The following is a 25,400-nucleotide window of genomic DNA, read 5'->3' on the forward strand; positions in this document are numbered from 1 at the left end:
TGGTGTCCTGTGCGTGTAAGTTGCTTTGCCAATGCACGTTGTTGTTATTAAGAGATTTATGTTATTGATATTCATTTGTAGAAGCCATAGTTTTACACGAGTACACGATACATATATAACGATATAAGATTTAAATTTAAGCTAATCTTTAAAGCGCCCTTTGGTGCAAAATTAAAAATAACTCGCAGGTTTTGGAAAAAATTTTCCTAAATATTCCATTTGGTTTGCCCTAAATATTTTTTTTTTATTATAACCCCCCACACATTCACTCTTCTTAAACCCATTTCTAAAAATAACCCGACGTTAGACAAAATATGCATTTCCATATAATATTACACACATTAATGTATGCTTATATGTTAGTATCTTTTCATTTATATTAATGTCTATATCAGCTTGTTTAGTGTTCGTGTTGTATGTAAATAAAACAAAAATGCGTTTCGTGTGTTTTACATGGTATTTGATTTTATTGAATTGTATAAGCATTTCTTATGTATTTTTTTCTGTTAGACATTTATTTTATAGATAGAAAATGCGAAACTTATAAAAACAAATTATTTGTTAGTGTATAACTATATTCAGCAAGTATATGTATCTTGTTGTTGCTAGTTAGTAAATAAAAATTAACACTAAAGTATACATTAACTTAATTAAAAACATTTTTTAAATTTTTACTCGCGAAAGCCTTTCATAGATGCAAATACAGCGTGCTATTATTTTGAGAATACCTCAGTCGATGCCACAGCAATTTAATAAAAAAAAACTTGAACATGTAAGACTTTGAAAATATTGAATCCAAAACTAATAACATTTTTGAAACTCAGGGTAAAAAAAGTTTTAAACTTTCAACTGAAATGAACGTGAACTTTTAAAAGAATTTTCAATTTTAAATGTTAAATGACTGGCATTCAACTTGCATAGACCTTTCTGTCTGGGCTTTTAAGTTTAAATGTAGATTTCCTTTACTAATTGTTTTTTGTATTAATTTGCCGTAAGCATTCATTTCTTTTCGTTTTATCGTAGCTTATTCGTGTAAGTGTTTCATTATAGAGCTTGTGAGAAAATGTTTTGTTCTTAAACGGCTCAACTCGCTCAGCGGTATCTTGAGACTTTGCCCTCCTACTTGCCCTTCGTTTGCTTTCATAATACTTGGAAATTTTGAGAAATCGGTTTCAGTTTTAAGGGTTTTCTTGCTTAAATATGTGTTGGTGTATTATGCAGTGTTGCTGTTCTTTTTGTAGTCGCCTTTTGTTTGCAGTGGGTGAGCACAGCTCACCAATCCAAGATCGGCCTACTTAGCCGGATGAGGCAATGGGGCTCTGCTGACCATCCAAATCCTGGGCCTGTGCCTTGTTTTGGCGCACCAGCTCGGCACGACGTTCCTGCAAAAGCAAAGGAAAACATCCAAGGATTAGTATACATTTGCGATGGGAGGTGCAACTACTGCCAAGTGCTACTCAAACAATAAGGCAAATGGTCGCTTTTACTGGGGGAACGTACGAGTTTTTGAACTTTTTCAATTTTTTTTTGCAATTCCTTTTCGCGATTCTGCTCGGCGGCGAACAATTTGTTCTCATAAATGCGCGCTTTCTCCTCGAGCTTTTGACATTCCAATTGATCGTTCTGCGATTTGATTTCGGCAATTTTGATTGTGTTCTAAATGAGAGGATATAAGAAAAATGAAAAACCAAAATTATATGAACGCATGATAACTTATTCATAGTTTGTACACTCAATGACTAACTAAATGGTATGTAAATGCATAAGACGAATCTTCTTTTTTGTAGTCCAGCTAAAATGATGTGCCATTTCAATTTTATATTCGAGCAATGAATGTAAATAATGTATAGAGTATTTGTTTAGACTAAAGCTAAGTAACGTAATTTGAAATAACTATGTACATATATACATTAAATCATGGTACTATGCTAAACTAGGATTAATGAAAACTTTTGGCCATGCTGCTGTCTTCACACACTCACATGCTCCTTTAGGCGATCCAACATTTTCTTGATATTCTCATCACGAAGAGACTGGGCAATCTTCAACTTCTCTTCGATGGCCTTCTGCTCGTTGGCCTTCTGCTGCTCCAGAGTCTCACGCGTCTTCTCGATCTCCTGGGCATGAATCTTTCGTTGAATGAGAAATAGATAGTTAGTTAGGCATTTATTTGGGGGATGCAACAGGTAACCTTTAGCTTCTCCTTCATGTCACTGATGATGGCCTCTCGCTTCTCCACATGCAGCTCCATTTTCGACTCCAGCTGCTCCTTGGTCTGAGTAATGAACTCATTGGTGATCTCATCCTTTTTGCGAGTCGCCTCCTCGACCTTAGCCAGCTTGTTGGAGATGTCAGCCATCTTCTTGGCTTCTAGAGACTGGGAAACACAAATTTTGTGTATTAACATTTTTTTATGTCCAGCTTTAGGTCTTAATATACTTACAATACGGCGTTCCTCGGCCGCCTTAAGTTTCTGCTCAATCTCCTCGACGCTAACGTTCTTGCCGGGGGTGACCGGTCGTTTTGGAACGGCCACATTGGGTGCCGGCTCGGCCAGGATGACCTCATAGCTCAGTCCCCCGCGGGACTTCTCCTGGCAGCGAATCTCTGTGGCTGTGGACGGCAAAAAGGCAAGGGGAGACTTAGAGTAATTCAATATTTCTGCACTTGGGGTGCATCGAATAGTTGTGGTTAAGGGTGAACCTCGTTCAACCCTCCACTTGGCTTTCCCCCCCATAAAAACAACATGACGTCATCTTTACACTTCCTCCCTTAAAAACTTAACTTAAATATTGTTCTTTTTACCAGTAAGTTATTACCAAACGCTAGACAGAATAAGGATTTAGTGATGCATCTTCTCTGATATTCTGACTATCTTTTATCTCAATTTGTAAGAAAATTCACATACAAACGAACAAACAAGAACGAGATCCATCAACTGGGATGCTGGACAACTGGAGGACATATAATGAAGTGGAAACTGATTTGTCAAAATAAAAGTATATATGTATATATAGTTTCCTTGGAGATGAAAAGTGACAAGAGGGATAACGATAACTAATGATGTTGCCACGGCAGCCGCCAGTGGACACCTTTTATATGTATCCAAATCATTGTTGGCACATATTTTGCTATCATTATGGAGTGTCAATATGTCAATGGCGACACAAGCCATCACAAAGAGTGCGTACAGATTGTTTACCCAAAACATGTGTGGTTTAGCATGGTGCCATTCCTCACCAGTTCTGTTCTCTATGTCTTCCTTCCTCATCTTCTCCAGCATGCCCACCAACGCAGCGCCATCCGCGTGGTTCAAGTGGATCTCAGACAGGTGCAACTGCAGCTCCTCGGCGCTGAAGTCCTTCCTGCCGCAGAAGGCGCAGTTGTAGCTCTTTGAAACATCGCCGCCGTTCAGCAGCTCCTCACCGTTGATGAACTTGTCAAGAATGGACCGATGGTAGATGACCTTAATGGACTGGTCGTCCGTGTGCGTTAGCGTGCTATCGAAGCGCTGATCGAAGTCAGGGCCAGTTGGCTCACATCCCGAACACTTGGTGGGCATTGCGGAGAAATTGGAACCCATTTCAAATGATACTATATCTCAGATGTCGACTGATCGATGTGCAATTTGACGTCGTAACTGGGTTTATCGGAATTTTTATTGCTTTATTTATATTTGGTTTAGCTCAGTACTCGGATGTCGGAGAAATGGTTTTCAATAACAAATAGAATCAGGTCTAGTCCGGAATAAAATGGAAAAGCGCTGCCTACTAGATGTGCACATAAGATTTTGTGAATGTGCTTTCACTAGCCAGCGAAAACCAAGAGAAAACCATACAAATACTTTTCAAAACAAGAGAGAGACAGATATTTTTGGTCATATGGCACACCTGTTTATTCTAAAATACAACAATTGTAATTATGAAAATACCGAGACATATTTTCTACAAATGATGCCTGGGATATCCTTCTATTCCTCCTGCATGACCATGTCTATAAGGCCGGCGATTTGAGAAACGGCCGACTCTGAGAATTCGGAACCCGAAGCTTCCTCGCCCTCATCGCCGTTTTCATCCTCGCAGCTCTCCTCTTCCTCCTCCAATCCGTCTAAATCCTCATCATTTTCTTCGACAGGCAATCCGCTGGCCTTTTCCTCTGGTGCACCAGAAGCATCGACCGCTTCATTCCCAGACTGATTACTATTACCACTTTCCAAATCATCCGAGCCGGAATCAGCATAGGGAATATCGTTCAAACCAGGCGAGCTGCTGCCCTCGACAGACCCTTCAATTGCCCTCCTATCGGCTGTCATTTCCGCTGGGACGTTCTGGTTACCCATCCAAGTTTCGTAGTCAGCGAGACCCCTGTAGAATTTTTCCATCAACTCTACGGGTTTTACGGGGTACAGCAGTACTTCGCCATTTGGTTTTAAATTGCCTGACGGATCCACTGCATTGAACATCCCTTGTGTGGCCGTCAAGAAATTCACAGGCCAGGGCAGACCGCTGGGCAGCTGGATTAGCTCTTCGTCCGCCAGCATGGAGCAGAATATGGCCTCGATAAAACTGGCTTTAAGCAACTTGGTTTCCCACTTTGAGCCCTTTGCCTTTTCATCCCCCAGTAATTTCGCGCACAGAAAGCGCTTATCCTTGAGGGGCGAAACAATGACTGCGGGAATCTTCTTGGTTGCCTGACAACCTTGCGTCTTCACTTGCGCCGGAACCTGCCTATGCTTGGCTACCACTGATCCCGCCTTACCGCTGCCTGAAGCCGCAGCCACCGCCGATTGAAGGGCCATCCCGAGGGACTCTCCGGTGCGCCTAGTCGTCTGTCTGCGTACCATTGTCGTCTGCCGGTCAACCAAAACGGGCGTGGCAGCCCGCATTCCAATAGCTGATGCTGCACTGGAACCAGGACCGATTGCACCAGAGCGGACCGGCCGATGAGATCCGGATGAGCCGCCCAGACGACGCCGACGATCGGCCATGCTAGCCACCACCTGATCTTCGATGACGCGAACGTACGACTCAATTGCCTCAATGTCCGGCAATCTGGAGTTTCTGTGCTGGACAAGCAGAGCTTCCGACTGCTGCAGTATCTCATGGCAGCGATCGGGAAAGTCGCTGGCTGTGGAATCCATAGTGTCCAGTTGCAAAACCATCATGGCCAGGTTGAAGGCGGCCTCAAAGAGCTGCTGGGGTCGCTGTTCGTTTTGCGAACTAGTGCCACCTGGTGGCGCACGAGCGCTTGCTGAATTCGGTGCTCGAACCGAGGGCGTTGGGCCGGAAGCCTGCAACAGGGATTGCCCCAAGGTGCTGTGCGCCAGATAGATCGCATTGACCAATGTCAGGTAGGCCTTGTGGTCGCGGTGGGTGCGATGCGACTGCAGCAGGTGCTTGTACAGGTTGGCGGTGGACAGGCCGCGCTCATCGCACAGGGCGCACTTGTAGCTCTGGGCCACTTTGTGGTCGCCGTAGAATGGCTCGCCGCCGAAGTACAACTGGTACTCGGCGAAGGTATAGTACACGCTCAGCGGATGGTAGTACAGATGCTGAGGAGCCTCCGGCAGCCGGTTGGCATCGTAGCACTCGCCGCACACATGATAGTCCGCGCAGAAGAAGCAGCTGTAGCGGCGGCCCAAAAACTCGGATTTCGAGCAGTTCCTGCAGCGGAAGCCATAGTGGCGCTCCGGCGGATAGCGCATAAGATCAGCCATGGTGCTTGAAGAGATTACGGCGATGGAAAGCGGACTTCGGGATTATTAAGCTCTTCGATGGACAATTTGGCGCAGAGAAACGTTGGCGAACAAAAAACGCAGAAGTTGCCTTAGTATGTTTATGATATTCGAGTAGCCTATTTACAATTGAAAAAAGTAAGCGGTCTTGCCTTTGTTTCTTTCCTTTCAAAAACTTACTGTGCTCACAATAAACCTCAGACTTTAAACAAAACGCCTTTACTCGCCAAGAAAAATTATTTGACTGACCTGCTGTCGAGCATGTGCTGAAAAATTAGATTGAAAGCTAAACTCCCAAAGGCGCTGCCAACTCGATTCTCCCAACACTCGTGAAAATCACGATAATAAGGAAACACGTGCACGACGAGTAGTTTCTTTTCCTGAAGATAGTTGTGTGGCCTTCTAAATTACGTAAAGTAGTGATATGTGCATTATTAAGGTGGACAATTAAGTAGCTATAGCAAAAACCCTATTTTTTCCCTGTAGTTTCCCTTGTAGTTATATGTTTGTAAAAATCTGTTGGTTTATGCGCCACAATATCATGTACTTCACAAAGCTACGATAAGTCATCAAAGTACCGTGATTTTGATCACAGTTTCGTTTCTTAAACCCTTTTATTCAATTTAAATTCGACTTTCAATGTGCATATTTGTATTTTTAGGTAGCTAAAATAAGCACCTCATCACAAATTTGCTTGAGTTTTAACATATGTTCCCACTTTTTTAAGAAAGGAGTAGAGTAATGGGTTCTCAAAGTTGAAACAACTTACTTGGATAGCACATTCGCATTCGTTTTTTTTTTCATTGTACGTGGTTGCCAAGAAGGCATATAGTAAACTTACTGAGTCATTACTGTTTGTGAAGTAATGCATTTTGTATGTCGGGGACTGTAGACGGCCATATTTTGATTATGAATTTCCGTTCCACTCCACGCAGGCATTCCACCTCTTTAGGTGAAACTAAAAGCTTTCATTAAAATAATAAGCATCATTATAATAATGAAAAGCAGCGTAAAATGCATCCACAAACACAAACATACTTATGTACCATGCCACGCAATGTTGGCCTCAATAACATTTTTGCAAATTTGCAAACTTTATGTAGTTTACCCTTCTTCAAAATTAATTTAGTAAAAAGAGCCGTTGACATTTCACGGTTTTAATTAAAAATGTAGGGCCATTTCAATAGACATTATGGACATGGGATGGTAACATTGATTTTCCATCAACTATGTCGCCCCGCCGAAAAAACAATTTTCCATAAATGTTGTGTTAATACTTCTGATCGCTTCTTGACAAAATAGTTAAATCAGAAATTTTACTTACAAACCACTGAAAGCAAAAATTGTTGAGCCCAAAGCTGAAGGATTATAAAAAGTTAATCTCACAAAACTCTGGATGTTTTCAGTGTAATGGCAAAACGAAATAACACTTTAATAATTATGGCACACAGCCTGAAAATGCGGAGCAATGAAAATGGAAAATGTGCTCAAAACTAAGAGGACGAAAATTTCACAGGCCCTTGAGAACTTTGTGTCGTCGCCTTTTCTTAATATCCCTAAAAGCATTTTAATTTGCATTTAATTAAATTGTTCGCATGAGTCAGCAGAATTGCTCGAGTAAAGAGTTTTCGCCCATTTTCCAATTTAGTCAACACAGTTAAAGTCAAGCAGTTACATATATTTTCGTTTTTATACAAACGTTTATGTTTCCATTGAGCTGGATGTGCAAGGTTTCAAATTAAGGAAATTTTGTAAAATATGTGTGTGTGTGCTCACAGCAACCCAACAATTTTACTTACTATTCAAATGCAAATTAATGGCCACCATTGCAAAGTGCACACGGATACACGAGACGACGAGTAGAATTTTATAAAAAAAAACTAAGTTTTTGTGTTCCTCTGCAAAAGCTGTTGTCGCTCAGATATTCGCTGGCCAACTGAAGGGAGTGACTAAAAGTGTGATGAAGCCGGCAACGGACCACAAGCGACATAAAAATGTTGGCTACACTCGCACACTCGCACACACACACACTTTGGGCCTGGCCTGCAGGATCTGCAGTTTTTATTTGAGTCGTGTAGCATAGTTTTCGGCCTGCGCTGCAAATCTAAAAAGCCAAAAAGCCGAAAAACAAACGGCGGCTGTCGCTACCAACGATGTACACATATTGCTGTTGCTGTTGCTACTTTCCGGCGACAGACGACTGCCAAGTGGACCCCTGGAGCCCCTTCCTCCTCCGCCGGCCCCCACCGATGGAGCACAGTCCATTGGAGGGGCCCTAATTGCTTTCGGTTGCCAGCTGAGCACGACGACATCGCTGCGAGGACCAGCTGATGAGTCAGCCAAAGTGGAACTGCGATGCAGGCATGCGGTATTTACAGAAATTTTATTTGAGTTCGAGTTCTGCTATTGCTGCTGCAGCACCAAGAGATCGAAACTTTGGAATTATGTTTCCATGTTTGGCGGAAGATATCTGAAAAGTTTTAATTCCCAACAACTAGAGTTTGAATTACAGTTGAGTTTAGGAAGTAGTACAACATATGCCTCAAATATAATCAGAGGAATGCATTCAGCTAAAAAAGGAGCTTTAAAAATGCAAAGTAAATCCATAAGACACGAATAAGATAATTTCATCTTAATAATAATATAATTTTCTTAATGAGCATTTTAGATACGGCTTAAAAAAATGTGCTTTATAGCTTGAAAGGGTATATAACATGTAAGTTCGACAACGTGCTTCAATGTTGCCCCTGGATTTTTCGTCTGTTGCACGTGACTTTTAGCCAGACTCGCTGACATTGATTGCCTCAAATGTCGATACCATGTCCAAAAGACAAATTTTATATTGAAGTCTGGCAAAAACTGCAACTTGCCAAGCCAAACAGAGGACACAAGTTAATGGTGAAACTTTGTTTCGTTTAAAAGTTTAAACATACAAAATCTACGAATTTTTAAAACTTTATATTTCACACTATTGCATGTGGCAGGTCCTTTTTGTGGCATGTACCGAGCTAAGCCGCTGCACGTGCTGTTTTAGGATCCCTGTTCGTGGTTCCCTGGGGTTTAAAGTATTGGCCAGTAGCACCCAAGACCTGAAAACAAAAAAAGGCAACTAACTGCACCCACTCCAAAGTTTTTGCATTATGTAGACCTATTCGCGTGGCTATGTAATCTGTAGTTATGTCTACATCCTATATATTCGCCTTATTCAGCAACTAAAAAAGACGCAGTGACGTGTTTATACGCAAAAGAAAAAAATAATAAAAAGTCGGGCAACAAAAAAACACATTTGTTGGCCACTGCAGTTTATCACCTTGGAAATGCGGCTAAATGGCTATACAACTACCACCTTTCCTTCACCTGTGTATATAAATAGGAATGTGTTTGGAAAAGGCTATTGCACTATTGATTTTCCGATAGTTTTCCCAGCCCTATGTACAAATTTCCTCTATTTTCTGTGCTTCTTCTTGGCTTTCTTTGCACTGACAGCGCGAATAAAGGGTCCTGTTGGTATGAGTCAAGTGGTAGGTGCTCTATATGTCAACGCATTTTAATGTAAAACGATTTCAAGTTGGGGTAGCAACATTTCCTGCTATTTTCTAAATATGATTCCCTTTGATAAGTTCAAAGAAACTTTGCTGGCTAAATTCATTTTGATCAAAACTGGGAACACCAGCAACACTTATTCGTCTCATCTCAGATGTGCATATGTGTGTGTGTGTGGTGAAAAACAGCGAGAGAGGAAAGGCAATCCGAAAGAGGAAAAACTTAAGCATACTTATGTGCGCTTAATGAAGGAAACGACAAAAAAGCCCCGTCTAAGTGGCCATTGTTCCCACCGAAAAACGGGAAACATAAGCAGTGAAAACTACTACAATACCGAGATGCACAAGAGTCGCTTAAAACAAGAGTAAATAGTGTTTGCATTGAAGGCATTTACTTGGGTCCGAACAATGAAAGCCTAATTTCCACGAAAGGCGTCGACGGATTTAGAGATGAAGGGGGAACTCAGCATGGAAAACGCAGAATTACAGGTAATTGTTGCGAACATCTGTTGCTTTTACAATTACTGGTTGTGCTTTCGCAGGTGGTACTTAAAAACGTATTGCTTTGTTAAATAAAACGGAGAGCATTTAAAGGAAAAAAGTGAATCGACTATCTGATAACCATTTAGTAACCTAACCTTTTAGTAATATTAGCAAGCTGCACAATTAAAGTTCCCTTGCATTAACTTTCATCTTTAATGACAACACGATGCTGTATGCCACAAATACCATTCCCACTTAACCATGACTCAGAACAGGGGCATCCAATTTTTTCCACTAAGTCGCCATATATAGTACGTGTCTCGTAGTTCGGTTTTATGAGCGTTTAAATTAGTTGGTCGCCATCGTAGTTTTTGCCCTTGTGGTTGTGGCGGCTCAACTCCCGTGACGATGGCGATGTCGATGGTGTATTGTTTGCCAAGATTGCTTTATGGCCGGTGGTCGTTTACTTTATTAGTCGCCAACATGCAGGTGTGGTAAGAGTCCTTCTGCCACGCCGGATATGCCGACATATAATAGTATACTAGTGTGTGTGGTTGTGCTGGATGGCCGGCGGTAATTAAAACCGAACCTGCGGAACCAGATACCAAAAGCAGTCGTCAATGTGGCGCCGCAATTAGAAGAACTTTCCATGACGAATTTTGGCGATTCTTTGATTGAAGTAACTTGAGAATCTTTTCGGTATTCTATTGATATATACTCTGGATTGATTTCACACAATTGATACTAAAGTTTAGATGCAGGTAAATATTTTAAAACATAGCACTCAACAAATATTTACACACTTTGAAATGGAATTGTTAAGGTGAATTCTGTAGGCTTGCATTCATCACACCACCAAAATGTAGGTTTTGGTTGCAGTTTTATGAGCGTATTGCCTACCATTCCGCATTTTAGCAAGGCACATAACGTCAGTAACGCATAAATAACAATTTTGAGGGAGAGGACCACGGTTGTCTCTTCTGAGGACAGCAATGAAAATATTTGCCAGCCACACATAGAATAGGCATAAATCCATGACAGCAGATGTCAAGCAAGTTTTGCCTCTGCCTCTATTTGAATATTTCTGGTTCCCTTTGGGACCTGAACATTCACATTGGAATGTGGCTAAGAGCACACAGATAGGGCGATTTGGAGTACCGACTCAGTGGGTTTCATAAAAGCACATCGAGAGGAAATAGTAACCCCCCTGTTCACTTTATTCTTATGCAATTCATAAATTGTGGAGCGTTGCAGTAAAATGTTTTCAACGAACGTAGAAAACGGAACGAGATAACCATTTGTCCTCAATGCCCCAGCTGCACCCTTTTCCACTTCACACGGATTTCCCATGTCGCCCATTTTGAGGTCAAATCTCCTCCAATCCCATGCAGCTCTTATTTCCCGCCGCTTTTCCCCACTCCGCTCGAGACATTTGTGGATGTCATTTTCACTGCGTTTTACTATCAGCGCATGTCCCGTCCCGTTTTCACCCATTTTCCGCCTCTTGAATTATGCGGTTTGCTTTCTGAAATTGAGTTTTTAAAAAAAACCATATATGGTTTGCAATTCCACATATTTATATATATATGTATGTATGTATGTATTCACATATTCATTTCACATTTTTTGCAGTAGTTGCACTTTATCTGCTTCACGCATTGCTGGACGATAAATTTAACATAAGAACATAATTTAACATAATTAAGAATTTATGTGCTCAATCCAATCACTTGGAAGGGTTTAAAATAAATTTTAATACATTTGCAGTAAGATGTTTTATTTATACAAAATCATGAACTAGACATTGATATTATAATAAATTTGTATACTTACTAATAAATTTAACTTTCTTGCTGAGACGCGGCTGCTTGGAGCGAATCTTATTATTTTTCTTGATTGGCGCAGATCTTCTTGACACTATTTACATGTTCCAAAGATAAATGCCGCATTTTGGATTCAGAAAATACATATTTAAACTTATTAGAATGTAATTAGCGTATTAAATGCTTTTTGGTAACCGTTTGACCCCTAATCGCAGTGGTTTATTTTCCGAACCATTGCAATGCAGTCGGATTACCGACCTTTGACCCTTTTCTTTGATGTAAAATACTTTCAAATAAATAAACCAACATGTTTATATTAAGTTTAAATTTTAGAAAGTGCTATTCCGAGACGAATTTCAATTTTCGAACGTGTGTCGGGAGAAAAACGAGCAAAATGTGCGAATGTCAGTGTCATTGGTGAAGTGTTTGATTGCCGGCAGAAGGGTTGGATGGATGGTCGTAATGGGAATGCAACCATGAATTATTCAACAGCAGCCCACGAGAGTCCTGCCCAAGTGGGCGTGAATTTAATGGGGAGGAGTGTCCTTTCTGCATAGCAAACACAGCTTCACCCAACAAACGGAAAATATGCAGTTGCAAATTCTAACAGGCAAAAAGAAATGTTGAGTTCTTGTGCCTGTGTTCCAAAAAGAATTGCAAAGGTGTGGTTAATAATGTCTAAGCAACTGAGTATTTGATAGTCGAGCTACTTAGTATTGAAGTGTCGACTAAAGCTGACGATGTTGGAAAACAAAACCGTGATCCAATTTATCGGCGTCTACTGGAATGCTACTAAGGAAAGGACAAACTCGCCCAAATATGCAACTTCATTAATTTTTTCTTCCTTGGCGACGTTTGCGAAACAGCTGAGACGGAAAGCGTGGAAAAGCAACTAAAGAAATGAAAATTAAGTAATGTTATGTATGCGTCTGTTACGTGAGCCGCATGCAAAGGACGAGGCTGGGGGACACAAAAGGATCTCAGGAGCCTGCTGCTTGAATAATGTGGAAAAATGCGGCTGGTACGTGTCAGAGTTGAACATGTTGTGATAAGACACATATATATCTTGTAAACCGAGTTAAAAAGTTTCTTTAAGCCTCGGGTAAAATGCGGAAACAAAAAACTCAGTTATATGAGCTGCTAGGAAGAGTGAGGGAAACTAAAGCGTAAAGGCAACAATCGAGTTAATGGAAGCCACACTACTGTACGTGATTTAATTACCTAAAGTCAGTTAGAACTATAGACTCAGGGAAGTAGAAGGAAAATAATTATTTTCTGTTTAAAGTTCTTTTATTGATAAAGTTACTATAAAGACACATTTGATAACCTGTGGATATTATAACCAAAACCACAGCAGTCATTGGAGAATTTCTGAATGCTTTTGTTGCTCATGCAGACTTACAAACATGGCCTTATCCGCACAGCTACTGCTTCTGACCAGAAGTATATATGCTTATTTAGCCTAAATGTTGGTAGTCGTCTTGGTGTACCTCAATTTCGCACCTGGTTGCCACAAGGACATTTCGTTAATGAGATGCACGTTCAAATTCGCCTGCTGTGTAATGCACTTCAAAATGCATCATCCTGTTGCTCGCTTCAACCTGTCGAGCAGATTTGAATGTGACTTAACCAAATTAATTTCCTAACCGACCTCAAATTATGTGCATGACCGTTGGCTCTTCGTCTTTGTGTTGTCTTAACTGATTTATGCCCCAAAGGAAGAACCTGTGCAGCTGTTTCACTAAACTGAAAAGCCCTAAATGTTATTAATGCAACTTCTGGCCGGCTTTGCGTGTCAGCCGACTGTAATTTATCTAATTGCTTGTCGGATTATTCATTTCTCTAATGAAAGCTGCCTTGCTGTTGCATTGTGATGGATTAGGTTCGAAAAGCAGAAAATATGATGCTCCATAAACACAATTCATACGATTTGGCTTACAATCTGGTAGTTAATAGATTGTTAAATCTAATTTTTGAATTTATTACCAGAGAATCCCTTTTGAAACAATCAATTTACACGTTTTTTATAGATCCCATTACTTGAAAATGTCAATTATCTGTACATCTCCTCTTAAATGCCACATCGTTCAATATCAAATGAATCCAGCTCATAAAGTTAACATCTCAATCGTCACGTCTACAATGACAGCCAGAAGTTATGCATTGTGGCCAGCACCTCAGAGGTCCTTCTCTATAAGGCGGTGCCCCATTCCAAGCCCATTCCCCATCGAAATAGGCAATTTCGCAAGTCGTCAGACTTTGCTGCTCTATACATGGCCATTTTCATTGTTTTTTTTTTTTTTTTATATAAGAGCCGACCCGGCGCTGTCAATAAATCAATATACGCCGTCCTTTGTCGTCATTTCCCTTGTGTTCGTTGGTCCGTGTGAATATTGCGCAATCACTTTGCCTAATATGTGTGAGTGTTTGCCATTGTTTGCGGTGATTACTGCGTTTTAATATCCCAATAGAATAAAAATAAATATAAACATGCATAAATCAGCACATAACCGAACTAAGTGCGCAATCTAGACTTAAATGCATTGAAATGGGTCCTGGCTGCTAATGTGTGTTGCCTAAATTAAAAGCCAGCTCCACCAGCCGACGCTTCGGTGACTCACCGTTGCCGGCTGACTGGCGCCTCAAGCGATGTAGAAAAGGAAAACTCCTTGTTGCCTTACCCCTTCCTTGGGCTTTTTACATATTATATTCCGTTTCCGTGCCATTTGCCCATGCTACAGCAAGATTTTTCAACCGTCTCGTATATTACACAACTGGTTATCAAAAAAACTCTGGCGTAGTAGCAAACCCAATGCCAAATTAGTTCATAAATTAAGGAACAGAAAAGAAAAATAGTAAAACAGCAATGTAATGCTATTATCTTGAAATAAATTAAAGAATGTCTTCGACTTTAGGTCTAGTTTATTTCTCGCAGTGCATCCACACCGGCATGCAGATTGATGTACACACATATTGCCTATTTTTAGGGGGCCTGGCCTTTTGTGGATTTTACGGACAGACTTGCTCGGACATCAGATGATCAAAAGCACTCGGTCAAACGGTTACCAGGACTCGAGGGCGCAGCTCCATCCTTGATCCTTACCCGCTGGCAGAATTCCAGGTGCTCGGCACGTGTGGCAGAAGCACTGCATCACCGAGTCGCGTACTAATCCAATCAGCATCGTGGGATCTGGTTTCTTTCGCACAACTAAAGAACTGGTAGTGTAGATTGCTGGGATATGTGTGTGGTCGGTCTGTTTGTTGCCGGTGTATTTTATATATATTTTATATCGCGGACGGGTTCGCTTTTCTCGCCAGCTCAAAAAATCAATTTGTTGCACCGCGAATTGGATTCGATTTTTTGCTTTTCTTTTTTTGTTTGCTTGCAAGAGGAAGAGCAACCACTTGCTGCTAAGCTGAAGTAAACTTGATTGATTCGATTCGATTCGATTAATGCGTATTGCAGCAGTAGCAGTAGCTGAAAAGTATGCTACGAAATTTGTATTTGATTGCGCGACGTTGTGCCTTTTTTTGTTATTGTTATTGTTGCCACGGCCCTAAATCCTGTGAGTCCTGTGAAAACGAGAGAAGGTGGCGACGATTCGTAACGAGCACAGCGAAAGACAAAGACCAACTAAATTATGCCGAAGTTAATTTTTCAGCAGCAGGCGAACGACTGACGACCACTTTTTGCTGGCGCCAGCGTGGCGTCGAAATTGGATTCGGATTCGGAGTTTTGGCGTCGGCGTCGTTGCCGTCGTCGTCGTCGGCGGAAGGCAAGGACAGTGCACACACAAAAGGACACAGGCACAGGACACACCAGCCTTGGGGGAAGGTGAGGAGGGGGCTGGTGGGGGTTGTGGCAAGAGCACCCCCAAGCACTCACAAGCGCAAAGAGAGCGCAGAGCGACCAGGAGAACGAGAGAGTGGTGAAGCTTCGAATGTTTGTGGTGGTGCATCAGAAAATGCACTTGGCACTGCCAAATATTTGAACACAACTCAAAATCTACGTGGACATAGTGCTCCTCTGGGAAAATAAAATATTGGATCGCCTGACTGACAGGACTGGGTTTTGAAATTCGAAATTTCGATAGCGTCGTTTTCGAAATTCCAAGCCTGCGCAGTGGCGAAAAGCGGAGCAGCAGCAGTTTGCACTGAGAGCTATCGATTGGGAGAGCGGAAGAGGGCGCGCTGAGCCGCATAAATGCATTCGGAAAACCGGCTGCTTCTTGTATACCGAACCACTGGAACCTTAACCCAAAGCAAACATATATGCACCTACACCAGCGGAACCATCAAACACACTTGAAAATCTTACAAAATACTAATATATCTTTTAAAAAAAATTTAATTTTCGTTAAAGATTTTATTGAAGATTTTGTAATATTTATATTAGTTTGGCGGTTGCCTCACAAAATCAAGAAATAATTAAAAATAAAAATATTTTAAAGAAAACTTGATAATTTGACTTTCAACTCTGAAACAAGTGTTGGAAAATATTGAAAGTAAGCTAAAAAGTATTCGAATTTTTTACACTAAATCATTTATGTTAATTATTTGTGGATGGCTAAAATTCACGTATAAACTAAGTTCAGAAATCGAAAAAACGTAAAATTCAATTAGGCGCACTACAAAAGTAAAAATGAGAGGGCGACGTTATTTTTGGGGAAGGCGGTAGAGGAAGTTCGAAGAGGAAAACTGTCTAGAAACAATAAATAAAACAGCGATGACTCAAATGCAAAACTGGAGATGAGACAAATTCGTAACTATGGGCAAAAACTATACATTTAGAAGAACATTAATTTTGGAGTTAATTTGATCCATAATTTTAAACTTTTTTAAATATTTAAATTGTTAGATATAAATTCAAACAATTCAACAAAAGCAGAGTTGGTTAATCAAAATATGTTTTAAACTTAGCATGTTTAATAAAAATCATTGTATTTCTTAAAATTCCAAATTAAATGTGTAAATTTGCATTTTAAATTGAGGTCAACATTTTGTTTTATTTCCTTAGCTGGCTTAGCCGTCAGATGCGGTCAGCCAGGACACGATGAGGCTGACAAGGACATTGAGCCGCAAGTTAAATGGCAGAACGGCGCCAGCAGAACTCACCACGCTGCAAAAGACCGATGAATCACAATTGTGGATCAAGGGAAGAGTGCAAGGGGAAGAGCTCTGTCCGTGGTTTTCTTTCTTGACATAACAAATATGCGTTTTCTTTAAATTTTTATGTTGACCAGTCATGCTTATATATATGTTTAAACGCAAGGCAGGAAAAGTTAAATGTAGACCAGATGAGTTTTGAAATATAAGGATCTCGCCCTGTCCGTTCCTCCATCTCTTTGTCCGTTTGTCCGTCCGTATGAATGGCGAATATATCTTACATATAAATTTACATATAAATTTAATTCAAATTTTAATTTATCTATAGGTCAAATTAACACAAAAAAATATATACACACAAAATCAAAAGATGGACGGAATTATATTTTTTTAATGACGCGTTTTGAAATTGCATAAACTAGTTATGCATTTAAAGTTGATAAGTTAAAGCTTACCCTTTAAACGATCATAAAAGACAGTACAAAAATCGCACTTGAAACGAAGGAAATAGTAAAATAAATTAAACACTAAGCTTTAATAAGGTTCAAAAAATTATAATACAAATTTTACTATACTAATAGTAAAAATAAATTTGAATCACTGCTTGCGGGGGAGCATGCTAATCTCTCTAATTTTTTTTTTGTCCAAGTACACACACTAACTTTTGTATAGATTCGCTGTCTGCTGACGACTTATTTTGATATTGCCCCAATGCATGACTCACAGGGACACCCCCTCTCCCCCCTCGCTCCCTCCATCCATCACCACCCACGTGGACACCCCTCGGCGCCTTCAGTACCCGAAAAGGCGCAACTAAAATGTTTGTAATAACAACTGTCGCCGTCGTCGTCGTTTTAGTAGTCTCGTCGTGGACTGTCGTTGCCGAATACAACACCCTTCCACCCCCAGCAGTAGTGCAACTAGCCTCCCCCAATCGATTTCCCCCTCTTTTAGGCGACAGGTAGTGCAAACTGAACAGCTGAGCAGCGGCGGTTTGAAGTTCAATTGCATGTTTAGGGCACATTATAGGTACAAGTTGCTCAGCAAACTATACTGGCACCACATAGTATATGCCATATAGCATATAGCATATGTATATCACAACATTTCACCACTTTATATTTGATTGCCAACTTCGAGCCTTTTTGGCAGAGTAGGTAATCTGGCAGTTGCGTTTTATTTGCTTCTGCTTGAGAGAGCTTTTTTGTTTGATCAGAACTTCATTAGTCACTTCGGAAGTTTGTCTTACATCTTAGATGCTTCTACATTACAACATTAAATTATTTTATTCACTAATTTTATTCACTGACTAAGAACAACAAATTAGAGCACAGATACAAAGCTTTAAGATGTATAAGCTGCGTAATGGGTATCTGTTAATCGAGGTCCTCGACTATCCTATTTCCACGAACACTCTATGAAACATCTATTTAGTTAATGGTTATCAAAATCTAAGTGAAAGATACAATTTAAAAAAAACATCTTTCTCTTTTTTAAGAAACCATTTTCGCATCAATTTTTGCCAGTGTATTTTATGGATTCAAGTTCAAAACGAGCGTCTGTTCCGGCTGTAACTGCAAACCCAAATTGCCGGTATCAGACAATGCAGCCAAAGTATGCTTCTTGACATGCTCGTAGGGACGAGGAGTTCCAGTAAGGACGACGTTGTAGGACACTATTGCCAGTTTATCGAGGGTATAAATCGCGTAAGGCAACACCAGCTGTGGCGTCCGATAATGAAGAGATCAAAAGGATAAAATATCTTGCGGAAGTTCGGTTCGCTTTAAGACGGCTACTGCGGCATTGGCCATTGGCATTTCCTTTTGTGTTTGTGGGGGTTTTGGGTGCATGGGGCTCTATTGGTAATAGAGTAATTCGATATTGGGTGTGGCAGTGGCAGCCACTGCAAACTCTGTTTTTCCCGTCGCTAGCTATTGATTTTCCCTTCTGCATCTCAAAAAACTCCTTGCTGCAAGTCCCAAGAATGCATACTTATTTACTACGGCATCCAGATTGTTGATTTCACACTCTTTCGGTGCGATGCTGTCAAAAGGATTCAATGGCTGCTGATTTTTCAGGACGTCGTTGACAATCCCACACCCCCAATATAAAAGGCCTAAGCCGGAACAAGTAAAATCGGCGTGAATGCAAAGAAACCCACTTGAGGAGCTGTAGACCCAGACGATGGCGACGATTATACGCATTTCAAAGCTTCAGTAATGAAGTCAGTCCCTTTAAATCGAAGAAGTTGCGGAAATGATAGAAATATTTAAATCTAAGACCATACCACCCACCATTTTTATTTGCATCGATAGAGGCACAAAAGAAAAGACATAATTTGGTTCCAGCACGCATATGTGGACATAAATTGGTTATTAGACTACAAAGTCCAAGCTCTGGGGTCTAGCTTAAACAAGACAAAGCGCTTTAGTCGACTAACATGTACCCATTACTCTGTTTATTAAGAATACTGCAAAAACGCTTTAACACTGAATATATGTAGGTTCATAAAATGTTTGAAAAAGTTAATTTGTATAATGATTTTTGGTATATTTCACCTCAAACGAACCAAGCTAAAGAGTCTATCTGCCGCAGTCATCTTCGATTCTCCCTTTTTAATAATGTTAAAACGTTTTGTTGCCCACAATGACAAGCGCAACACTTGAAAATCAAACGTTTCCCCCATTGTATGTTCTGCCCTTTTTAATGCGCACAAAGGGCGTTGTGCAAGTGGAATTTGCAGGGGCAATACGCAGGGGATCTGGGTTCAGAGTCCAGAAGGGTTATCCCTTTCTGCGCTCCACCTTAAGCAGGTCGAATAAATTTGCTGGCGATTTAAGGCGCAACAGCTTAACGTCGAGGATGCTGAGCAAATCAAATTCCTGGGCACAAGCCACACTGCGTCAAATATGTTTTATATCCTGCCGCGTCCCTCGACTTTCCTCTTGCGCACTCAGGTACATATTTTATTTTTATTTTTTATATATTTTTAACGCCTATCTGCTGTGGAAATTGCGAGGCGCAGCCCCGTTTTAAGCCGCCGTGTATATTGTTTAAAGTCAGTCTTGTATGTGCACATAACTTTTTATGGGTAGAAAGGGCAACAGAATTTTTCCGCACACACCACTCCCTCTCTCTTTCGCTCCCAGTGCCAGTGTGTGTAAGCCATGTTGGTGTACGGATGCTGGATGTCACTGGAGAAATTTACGTGCTACCCATCAACGTCGTCCGTCTGGCAATTGCCAGACTAGAGTCGAGGATGATGATATCTGTCTGCCTGTATATCGGGAAAAACACTAGAGTTTTAACACATCGCTAATGAATTTGGGCCTCCAAAAACATGATCAAAAATATCATCCAATAGGTGGCGCCTCTTGGCAAAGTTATCGAAAGAGTGATGATTAGCTGATAATCGAGGCTCTCGTCTACTTCATTCATTTTTGTTTCTAATCACTTCCTCAGAGTATTGATCGCACATAAATCCCATTGGTTTGTAATCCCAATTTGCTATTCCTTCGCAAGACGCATTAAATGTTACTTGAATAACGTTTTCTAGTTTCCTTTTGCCGCTGAACTTGTGTGTAATTTTTTTTTTGGGGGATGTTTGGTTGGCGTTTAGGGGTGGAATCACCTGTAAGTGTGTTGTGTTCCACCAACATGTTGCAACAGAAGCCCCAAAAACGACAGGAAGCAGCACCCTAAAACACTGCCTTGCCGTTGCCGTTTCAATGTTATCACAATACAAACTATACACTAGTCGAAATATGTATTTAAACTTATGCACTTTTGCAACCTTATGTTTTAACTTTTAGTTGAGTCCAGAAAATAGCATTTCGGGTGTCTTTCCTGGTTTTTCCTAGTGCAAAATCCATTCGAATTTAAATTGCGAACGGACAGCACTGAGAACTCAACCACCAGTTCCCCATCGTAATGACCACCATATGCCCACCAATCCTCCAAGCAATTCCCATCGCACACGTGACGCTTTACGCGGTGTTCGTCCTGCAACGTGCGTGATGCACACACATCATTATTAATACATTTGCACACGTAAGTTAAGGAGCGAGCAAAAAAAAAGGATAAAGGAAAGTGAGTCGAGGTGGTGCTCAATTCAGCTTCAATTCAGCTTCAATTCACCTTCAACCCCAAATGGCAGTCGGCTCCTGTCGCTTTCCCCTAAGCCACTTGTAGCATGGCCTTTTGAACTTTCGGAGTGGGTAGGAAATGAAATGCAGAGACGAAATCGAGTTCACAAATTAAATTCAATGCCCCATGGGTCTTCCAGGACCAAAAGCTAGTCTCTATAGACGGTGCTCGTGGAATAAAATTGTGTTTGTGCTAGGGAAAATGAGACACTTTCAACGCTTCTTGATTGGCATTAACGGTGGAGTTGATCTAGTCAATTAAGTATTTACGCCCCTTATTAACGACCTATTTACAGACTATGTTCCACATTTAAGGTAGCAAAGCTTTTACATTTCTCTAATAAAATATTTCTGTAATAAAGACGTTTCCCGCTTTAAGAAACAGTATCATCCTGCAGGTAGATCCTGTTCAGTCTAGACGTTGTCTGCTGGGTATAAAAACGTGTATAAAGGTGTTTGGTGGCCGAGTAATTGCGAAAGGATTTTAAGGATGCCGTGAGTGCTCGTTTTTCAATTTTATGTTATACGCATTTTTATGGCTGCAGGACATATGTACATACATTGTTGAACTGAAACGCTCTGCGTTCTTAAATGTTACAGATAAAGAGGGAAATAAAATTCCCTTAGATCTGCGCTACAAATTTCTAATAAACTTTACAGGGGTACGTGCCTAATTTTTTGTTGTATATTATAAACTTACCAAACTCCATCCCCCCATTCAAACTTCTGTGCTTTCAGCTGTCATTTGCATCACTTAAACAACAATTACGTGGCCTCAGGACATCTTCTCCTCGAAGTGAAGGACCACGAGAAGCAAGCAATAAACGAGGCCTTCTGGTGACAACCGAGGAAGTTCCACTCCCCAAAATCGCAGACACAGACTCCGTCCCCCTCCGTCGTCATATGAATAAGTAATGCCAGAATTGGTAAGCGAAATCTGGGTGGAAAAAAAAAAAATAACCTTAAGGCACAGCCTCATCGCCTTCCATTTTGGACTTTGAAATTCGAGAAAAATATGATTTACAGAGGAGAAAAAACGGAAACTTAACATGGCAAAATCCTGATCCGCGCTTGCGGTACAAACAGACATGCAGCAGACACATGACCGGAGCCTTGGGACAGAAACTCTGGCCGGAGTGGTTCCTCCTTGTCCTGGATGCGCTGCATTGTTGCCGCATTTCACAGGCGGAACCGCCGCCACTCAACTTCCGGTTCAATAAACTTTTGCGAAAAGTGTTCGCGCACATTGTATGCCTCTTTCTCTGCCTTTTTCCCGCCCGGCCTGCCGCACTATATTCTCCCTACAAAATTGTATATAATGATAACGATTTTCCCCATACTGCACCCCTTGTGCTGTGAGTGTGGCAAAACAACTGACATTTATTAACGGCCTTTATGTAGGTCTCCTGCGTTAGAGTTGCACTGCGAGTGCAGGCAAAGTTTGCTGCCACGATTTGTTCCATTATTAACCTTTTTTCCGGAGTAAATCGCCCTGTATTGCGCAAGGACTTCGAAGTTGTGTGGCTAACCGTGCATTTGCTGCGTAATCGCTTTATGTGGCAGTTGCAATTAGAGAAATAGTTTCCTAAACACTTCAATCCACACTATCCGTTATCATATAACTGTCCTTATATTTGATTCACTTTACGCTTGTCAATCAAAAATTAATGCAATTGATGGAAATAACAAACATACAAGCACAAAGCGAAGTCAAAATATTCCGTCTGCGAAACTCGGCCAACGGCAATAAATCAGTTATGAATTTATTGGCAAATGTCGCAAAGCGAAAGGACCAAGTGCCGCACCTCCTGGCCATACAAGGGGCGAGCTGTTGGTAATTACAAAGCCATAATACACAAATGCCACCGCTAAATATGCGGTTAATGATTCCGGGCTCCATTTCCGCCAGAGCCGTCATCATCATCAGAAATCAGGACATGGAGGACGATAAACGAAAGCGTATCCACCATTTAAATGAATTTTATTCTGGATTAGGCCAATGAATTCCGCTTAAAGAGTGCTGGTAGCTCACTTTATAATACATATTTAAGGCGTGACTACTTTAAAAGCTTAAGAAAAACTTAAACAATTAACAAAAATGAGTTTGTTATGTTTCAAAATGGACTTTAACAAACTGAGATTGACTTTAACTAGAAAGTCAACAAAGTTCGACCAGAAACACAAATGCAGTGAAGGAACGTGCAAACATGGTGTGCGAGTTGCGAGTTGTAGTAGACCCTCCTTACCTCCCGACTTGTCCTAATCATTATGTATTCCTGTCATGTGGCACCGGAACATGTCTTAGTCTCAGCATTGCCCCGGCTGAAAACTCACTAACAACTTCGGCATCTGTACTTTGCAACGTTATTTGTTATTTGAACTAAATAAGACAACGAGACGGTTCTGAAAACCTGCAAAAGAAAATCAATATCAAGCTTCCTGCACTGAATACGACTAGTCCCCAATCAGTTGAGTTAAAAACCGAGTTCGCCACAAAATGATTCAAGTGCAGTAATAAATAATGAAAACCATTTTTTTTCGAAAATGACAAACATTGAGATTAATAATCAACAATAAATTGTATTGAAAAAGCTGTTTAATTCGTATAACAATACTGCTGACTAGAACAAAATGAAACATAATACTTAACAAATAATTAGATATATCTTGTGCAAATCTTACCTTCTGTATCAACAGTGTTGTTCACCATTTTCAAATTTTAAATTAAAAAGGTTACAGAAAATAGTTGGGTTATCACAATAACTAATGCTCTGCAAATAAAGCGTAAAAAGAAAATTGTTACAAAACAAAAAATACAAATAAATAGTGTAATGCTCAAACGAAGTTCTTAGGCTAAACTCGAAATTAACCGACCTTATTTTTATGGCATAAACGGTTTAAACTAAAAGAACGCTCTATAAGACCTGTAACTGATAAGGTTAATTAATTTTAACAATAAAAATTTTCTCTGTGTAACTGCAAAGCCGAGTACATACATATACATGTACACACATACATACATATGTACGTACTTTGCTAAAGTCAATGTACAGGATGTTGGAAAATATAACAGTTGCGTTTTGCGCAATTTTGTGAAACGAAATATGTACATATCTATGTTTGTACATGTACATACATGTATATTGTGGTCATATTTATTTAAATTTTGGACTAATAGGCATTGTCTCCCATTTAAAATGATCAAATCAAAATTGATTATGTACTTCTGTATTTCACTTCGCCACAACTAAAGCATTAAATACAAACATATGTATGTATATACAAGTACTTTGAGTATAGATATGTATATTAAAGAAATTTAGATAGTCGCTGACAGCAATTCCAACTTCGCTAGGGCATTCAAATTACATTAAAATTCATATATGTATGTATGTATCATATGGACGACTTAGCACAACACAATGTACATATAATGCGTACATACACACCGATCTGCACTTTGTTACGGGAAAAGCGAAGAGGTACAAAGCGCAAGCCAAAAGCAACAAAAGAGCTCTGCACGAGTTGCTGTTGTTGCAATTGCGCAGTAGGGAAAAAAGGGATCTTGCACTGGATCAAACCAGATTGCTTTCGAGTTACAGAGGCCACTCACCTATAGATTGCTCTCCAATAAAATATGTTTCCACACGCACAGTTAGTAATAGTATTTTAATAACAATAGACACACTGGACACTTTTGAAATGTTAACAGTTAATATACGTTGAGAGAACTTCGGCAGCGGCTTTTTACAGTTGTGATCGCGTCGGCGAAAATTAAGCGAATGAGCAAGGAAGAAACAGAAAGCAGAGTAGAAAACGAAAGCAGAGACGCGGCGTCGCGGTCGATGGGTACCAGCTGGGCTTTGTTGTTGTTGCTTTCCGGGAAGCTGTGCGAGTGGAAAAGAGATGGCGTCAGTGCGTCTGTTTGTTTCTGTTTGTTTTCTTTTGTCGGTTGCAATTCAAATGACAATTTTGAATTTATTATGTATGTACGCCCCAAAAGTTCGTTGGCGCTCGCTAAAGACCCCAAACTTTGCGAAATAATTACCAATAAATGTTGTGCTCTTTCAAAGGGAACACCAGCACTACAAACTTGATCGAGTTTTCTTCATCCAAGCTTACATATGTACATATCTATGTATGTATCTAAGTCTACAAAGCGTAGTGTCTCAAAATGTGTCTTTGCTAATAAATAAATTCACATATAAATCAGATTAACAAAATTGACAAATCAGTTTAGCCACCTTGACTTCGATAAAAGTGAAATTTGATCAAAGTGCCGGAAAAACTTGTTCACGCACTATGAAAATAATTACAACAAAACTAGTTCAGGTGCGTAGACAGTAGACAGTTTTCACTTTGACGCCCATTAAAACAGGCTTTAAATTTAAATATGTACGAACAGCCTATGGGAAAATTGATGAGAAATCGAAACTGAATTGAAATCCTATAAAATTAGCTAGACAGAGGTGTCAAAAGCCAGAAAAAAGCAATCAGAAACACCCAAGAGGAAATTTAGATGCTGCAGATTTGAACAATAACTCGTTCAACACGTTTCACACCTTTG

At 40.4% G+C, this 25,400-nt stretch overlaps 2 protein-coding genes across 8 annotated transcripts; both read right to left on the reverse strand.

Annotated features, from left to right (window-relative positions):
• Window positions 1-558: 558 nt before the first annotated feature.
• On the reverse strand, window positions 559-24,620 carry LOC120448731 (stathmin). Of its 7 annotated transcripts, none has more exons than XM_039630925.2 (7): window positions 14,686-14,850; window positions 11,593-11,676; window positions 2,444-2,613; window positions 2,192-2,377; window positions 1,983-2,129; window positions 1,501-1,656; window positions 568-1,382 (listed from the first exon to the last, which is right to left on the reverse strand). In XM_039630925.2, the coding sequence occupies exons 1-7, from the start codon at window positions 14,762-14,764 to the stop codon at window positions 1,296-1,298; spliced, it is 909 nt and encodes a 302-aa protein (XP_039486859.1). In that variant the 5' UTR covers window positions 14,765-14,850; the 3' UTR covers window positions 568-1,295. The 7 variants fall into 7 exon arrangements, with proteins under 7 accessions (XP_039486851.1, XP_039486881.1, XP_039486843.1 ...); XM_039630932.2 differs by lacking the exons at window positions 11,593-11,676; window positions 14,686-14,850 and adding exons at window positions 23,516-23,604; window positions 24,447-24,620 and having other exon boundaries at window positions 573-1,382; XM_039630947.2 differs by lacking the exon at window positions 1,501-1,656 and having other exon boundaries at window positions 561-1,382; window positions 14,686-15,037.
• On the reverse strand, window positions 3,924-6,040 carry LOC120448723. Its single transcript, XM_039630897.2, has 2 exons — window positions 5,915-6,040; window positions 3,924-5,853 (listed from the first exon to the last, which is right to left on the reverse strand). Exon 2 carries the CDS (start codon window positions 5,714-5,716, stop codon window positions 3,971-3,973), a length of 1,746 nt encoding a protein of 581 aa, XP_039486831.1. The 5' UTR covers window positions 5,717-5,853; window positions 5,915-6,040; the 3' UTR covers window positions 3,924-3,970.
• Window positions 24,621-25,400: the final 780 nt, after the last annotated feature.

The sequence above is a fragment of the Drosophila santomea genome, chromosome 2L, assembly GCF_016746245.2.
Source record: "Drosophila santomea strain STO CAGO 1482 chromosome 2L, Prin_Dsan_1.1, whole genome shotgun sequence".
NCBI classification, from domain to species: Eukaryota; Metazoa; Arthropoda; class Insecta; order Diptera; family Drosophilidae; genus Drosophila; species Drosophila santomea.

Excerpts from the sequence above, each read along its gene's own strand:
- LOC120448731 (XM_039630909.2), bottom strand. The coding sequence starts at position 3,583 with ATGGGTTCCAATTTCTCCGCAATGCCCACCAAGTGTTCGGGATGTGAG. Across the intron at positions 2,614-3,240 it reads AGACATAGAGAACAGAACTG|CCACAGAGATTCGCTGCCAG; the intron begins GTGAGGAATGGC and ends TGCCGTCCACAG. Across the intron at positions 1,383-1,500 it reads TTGAAAAAGTTCAAAAACTC|GAACGTCGTGCCGAGCTGGT; the intron begins GTACGTTCCCCC and ends TTGCTTTTGCAG.
- LOC120448723 (XM_039630897.2), bottom strand. The coding sequence starts at position 5,716 with ATGGCTGATCTTATGCGCTATCCGCCGGAGCGCCACTATGGCTTCCGC.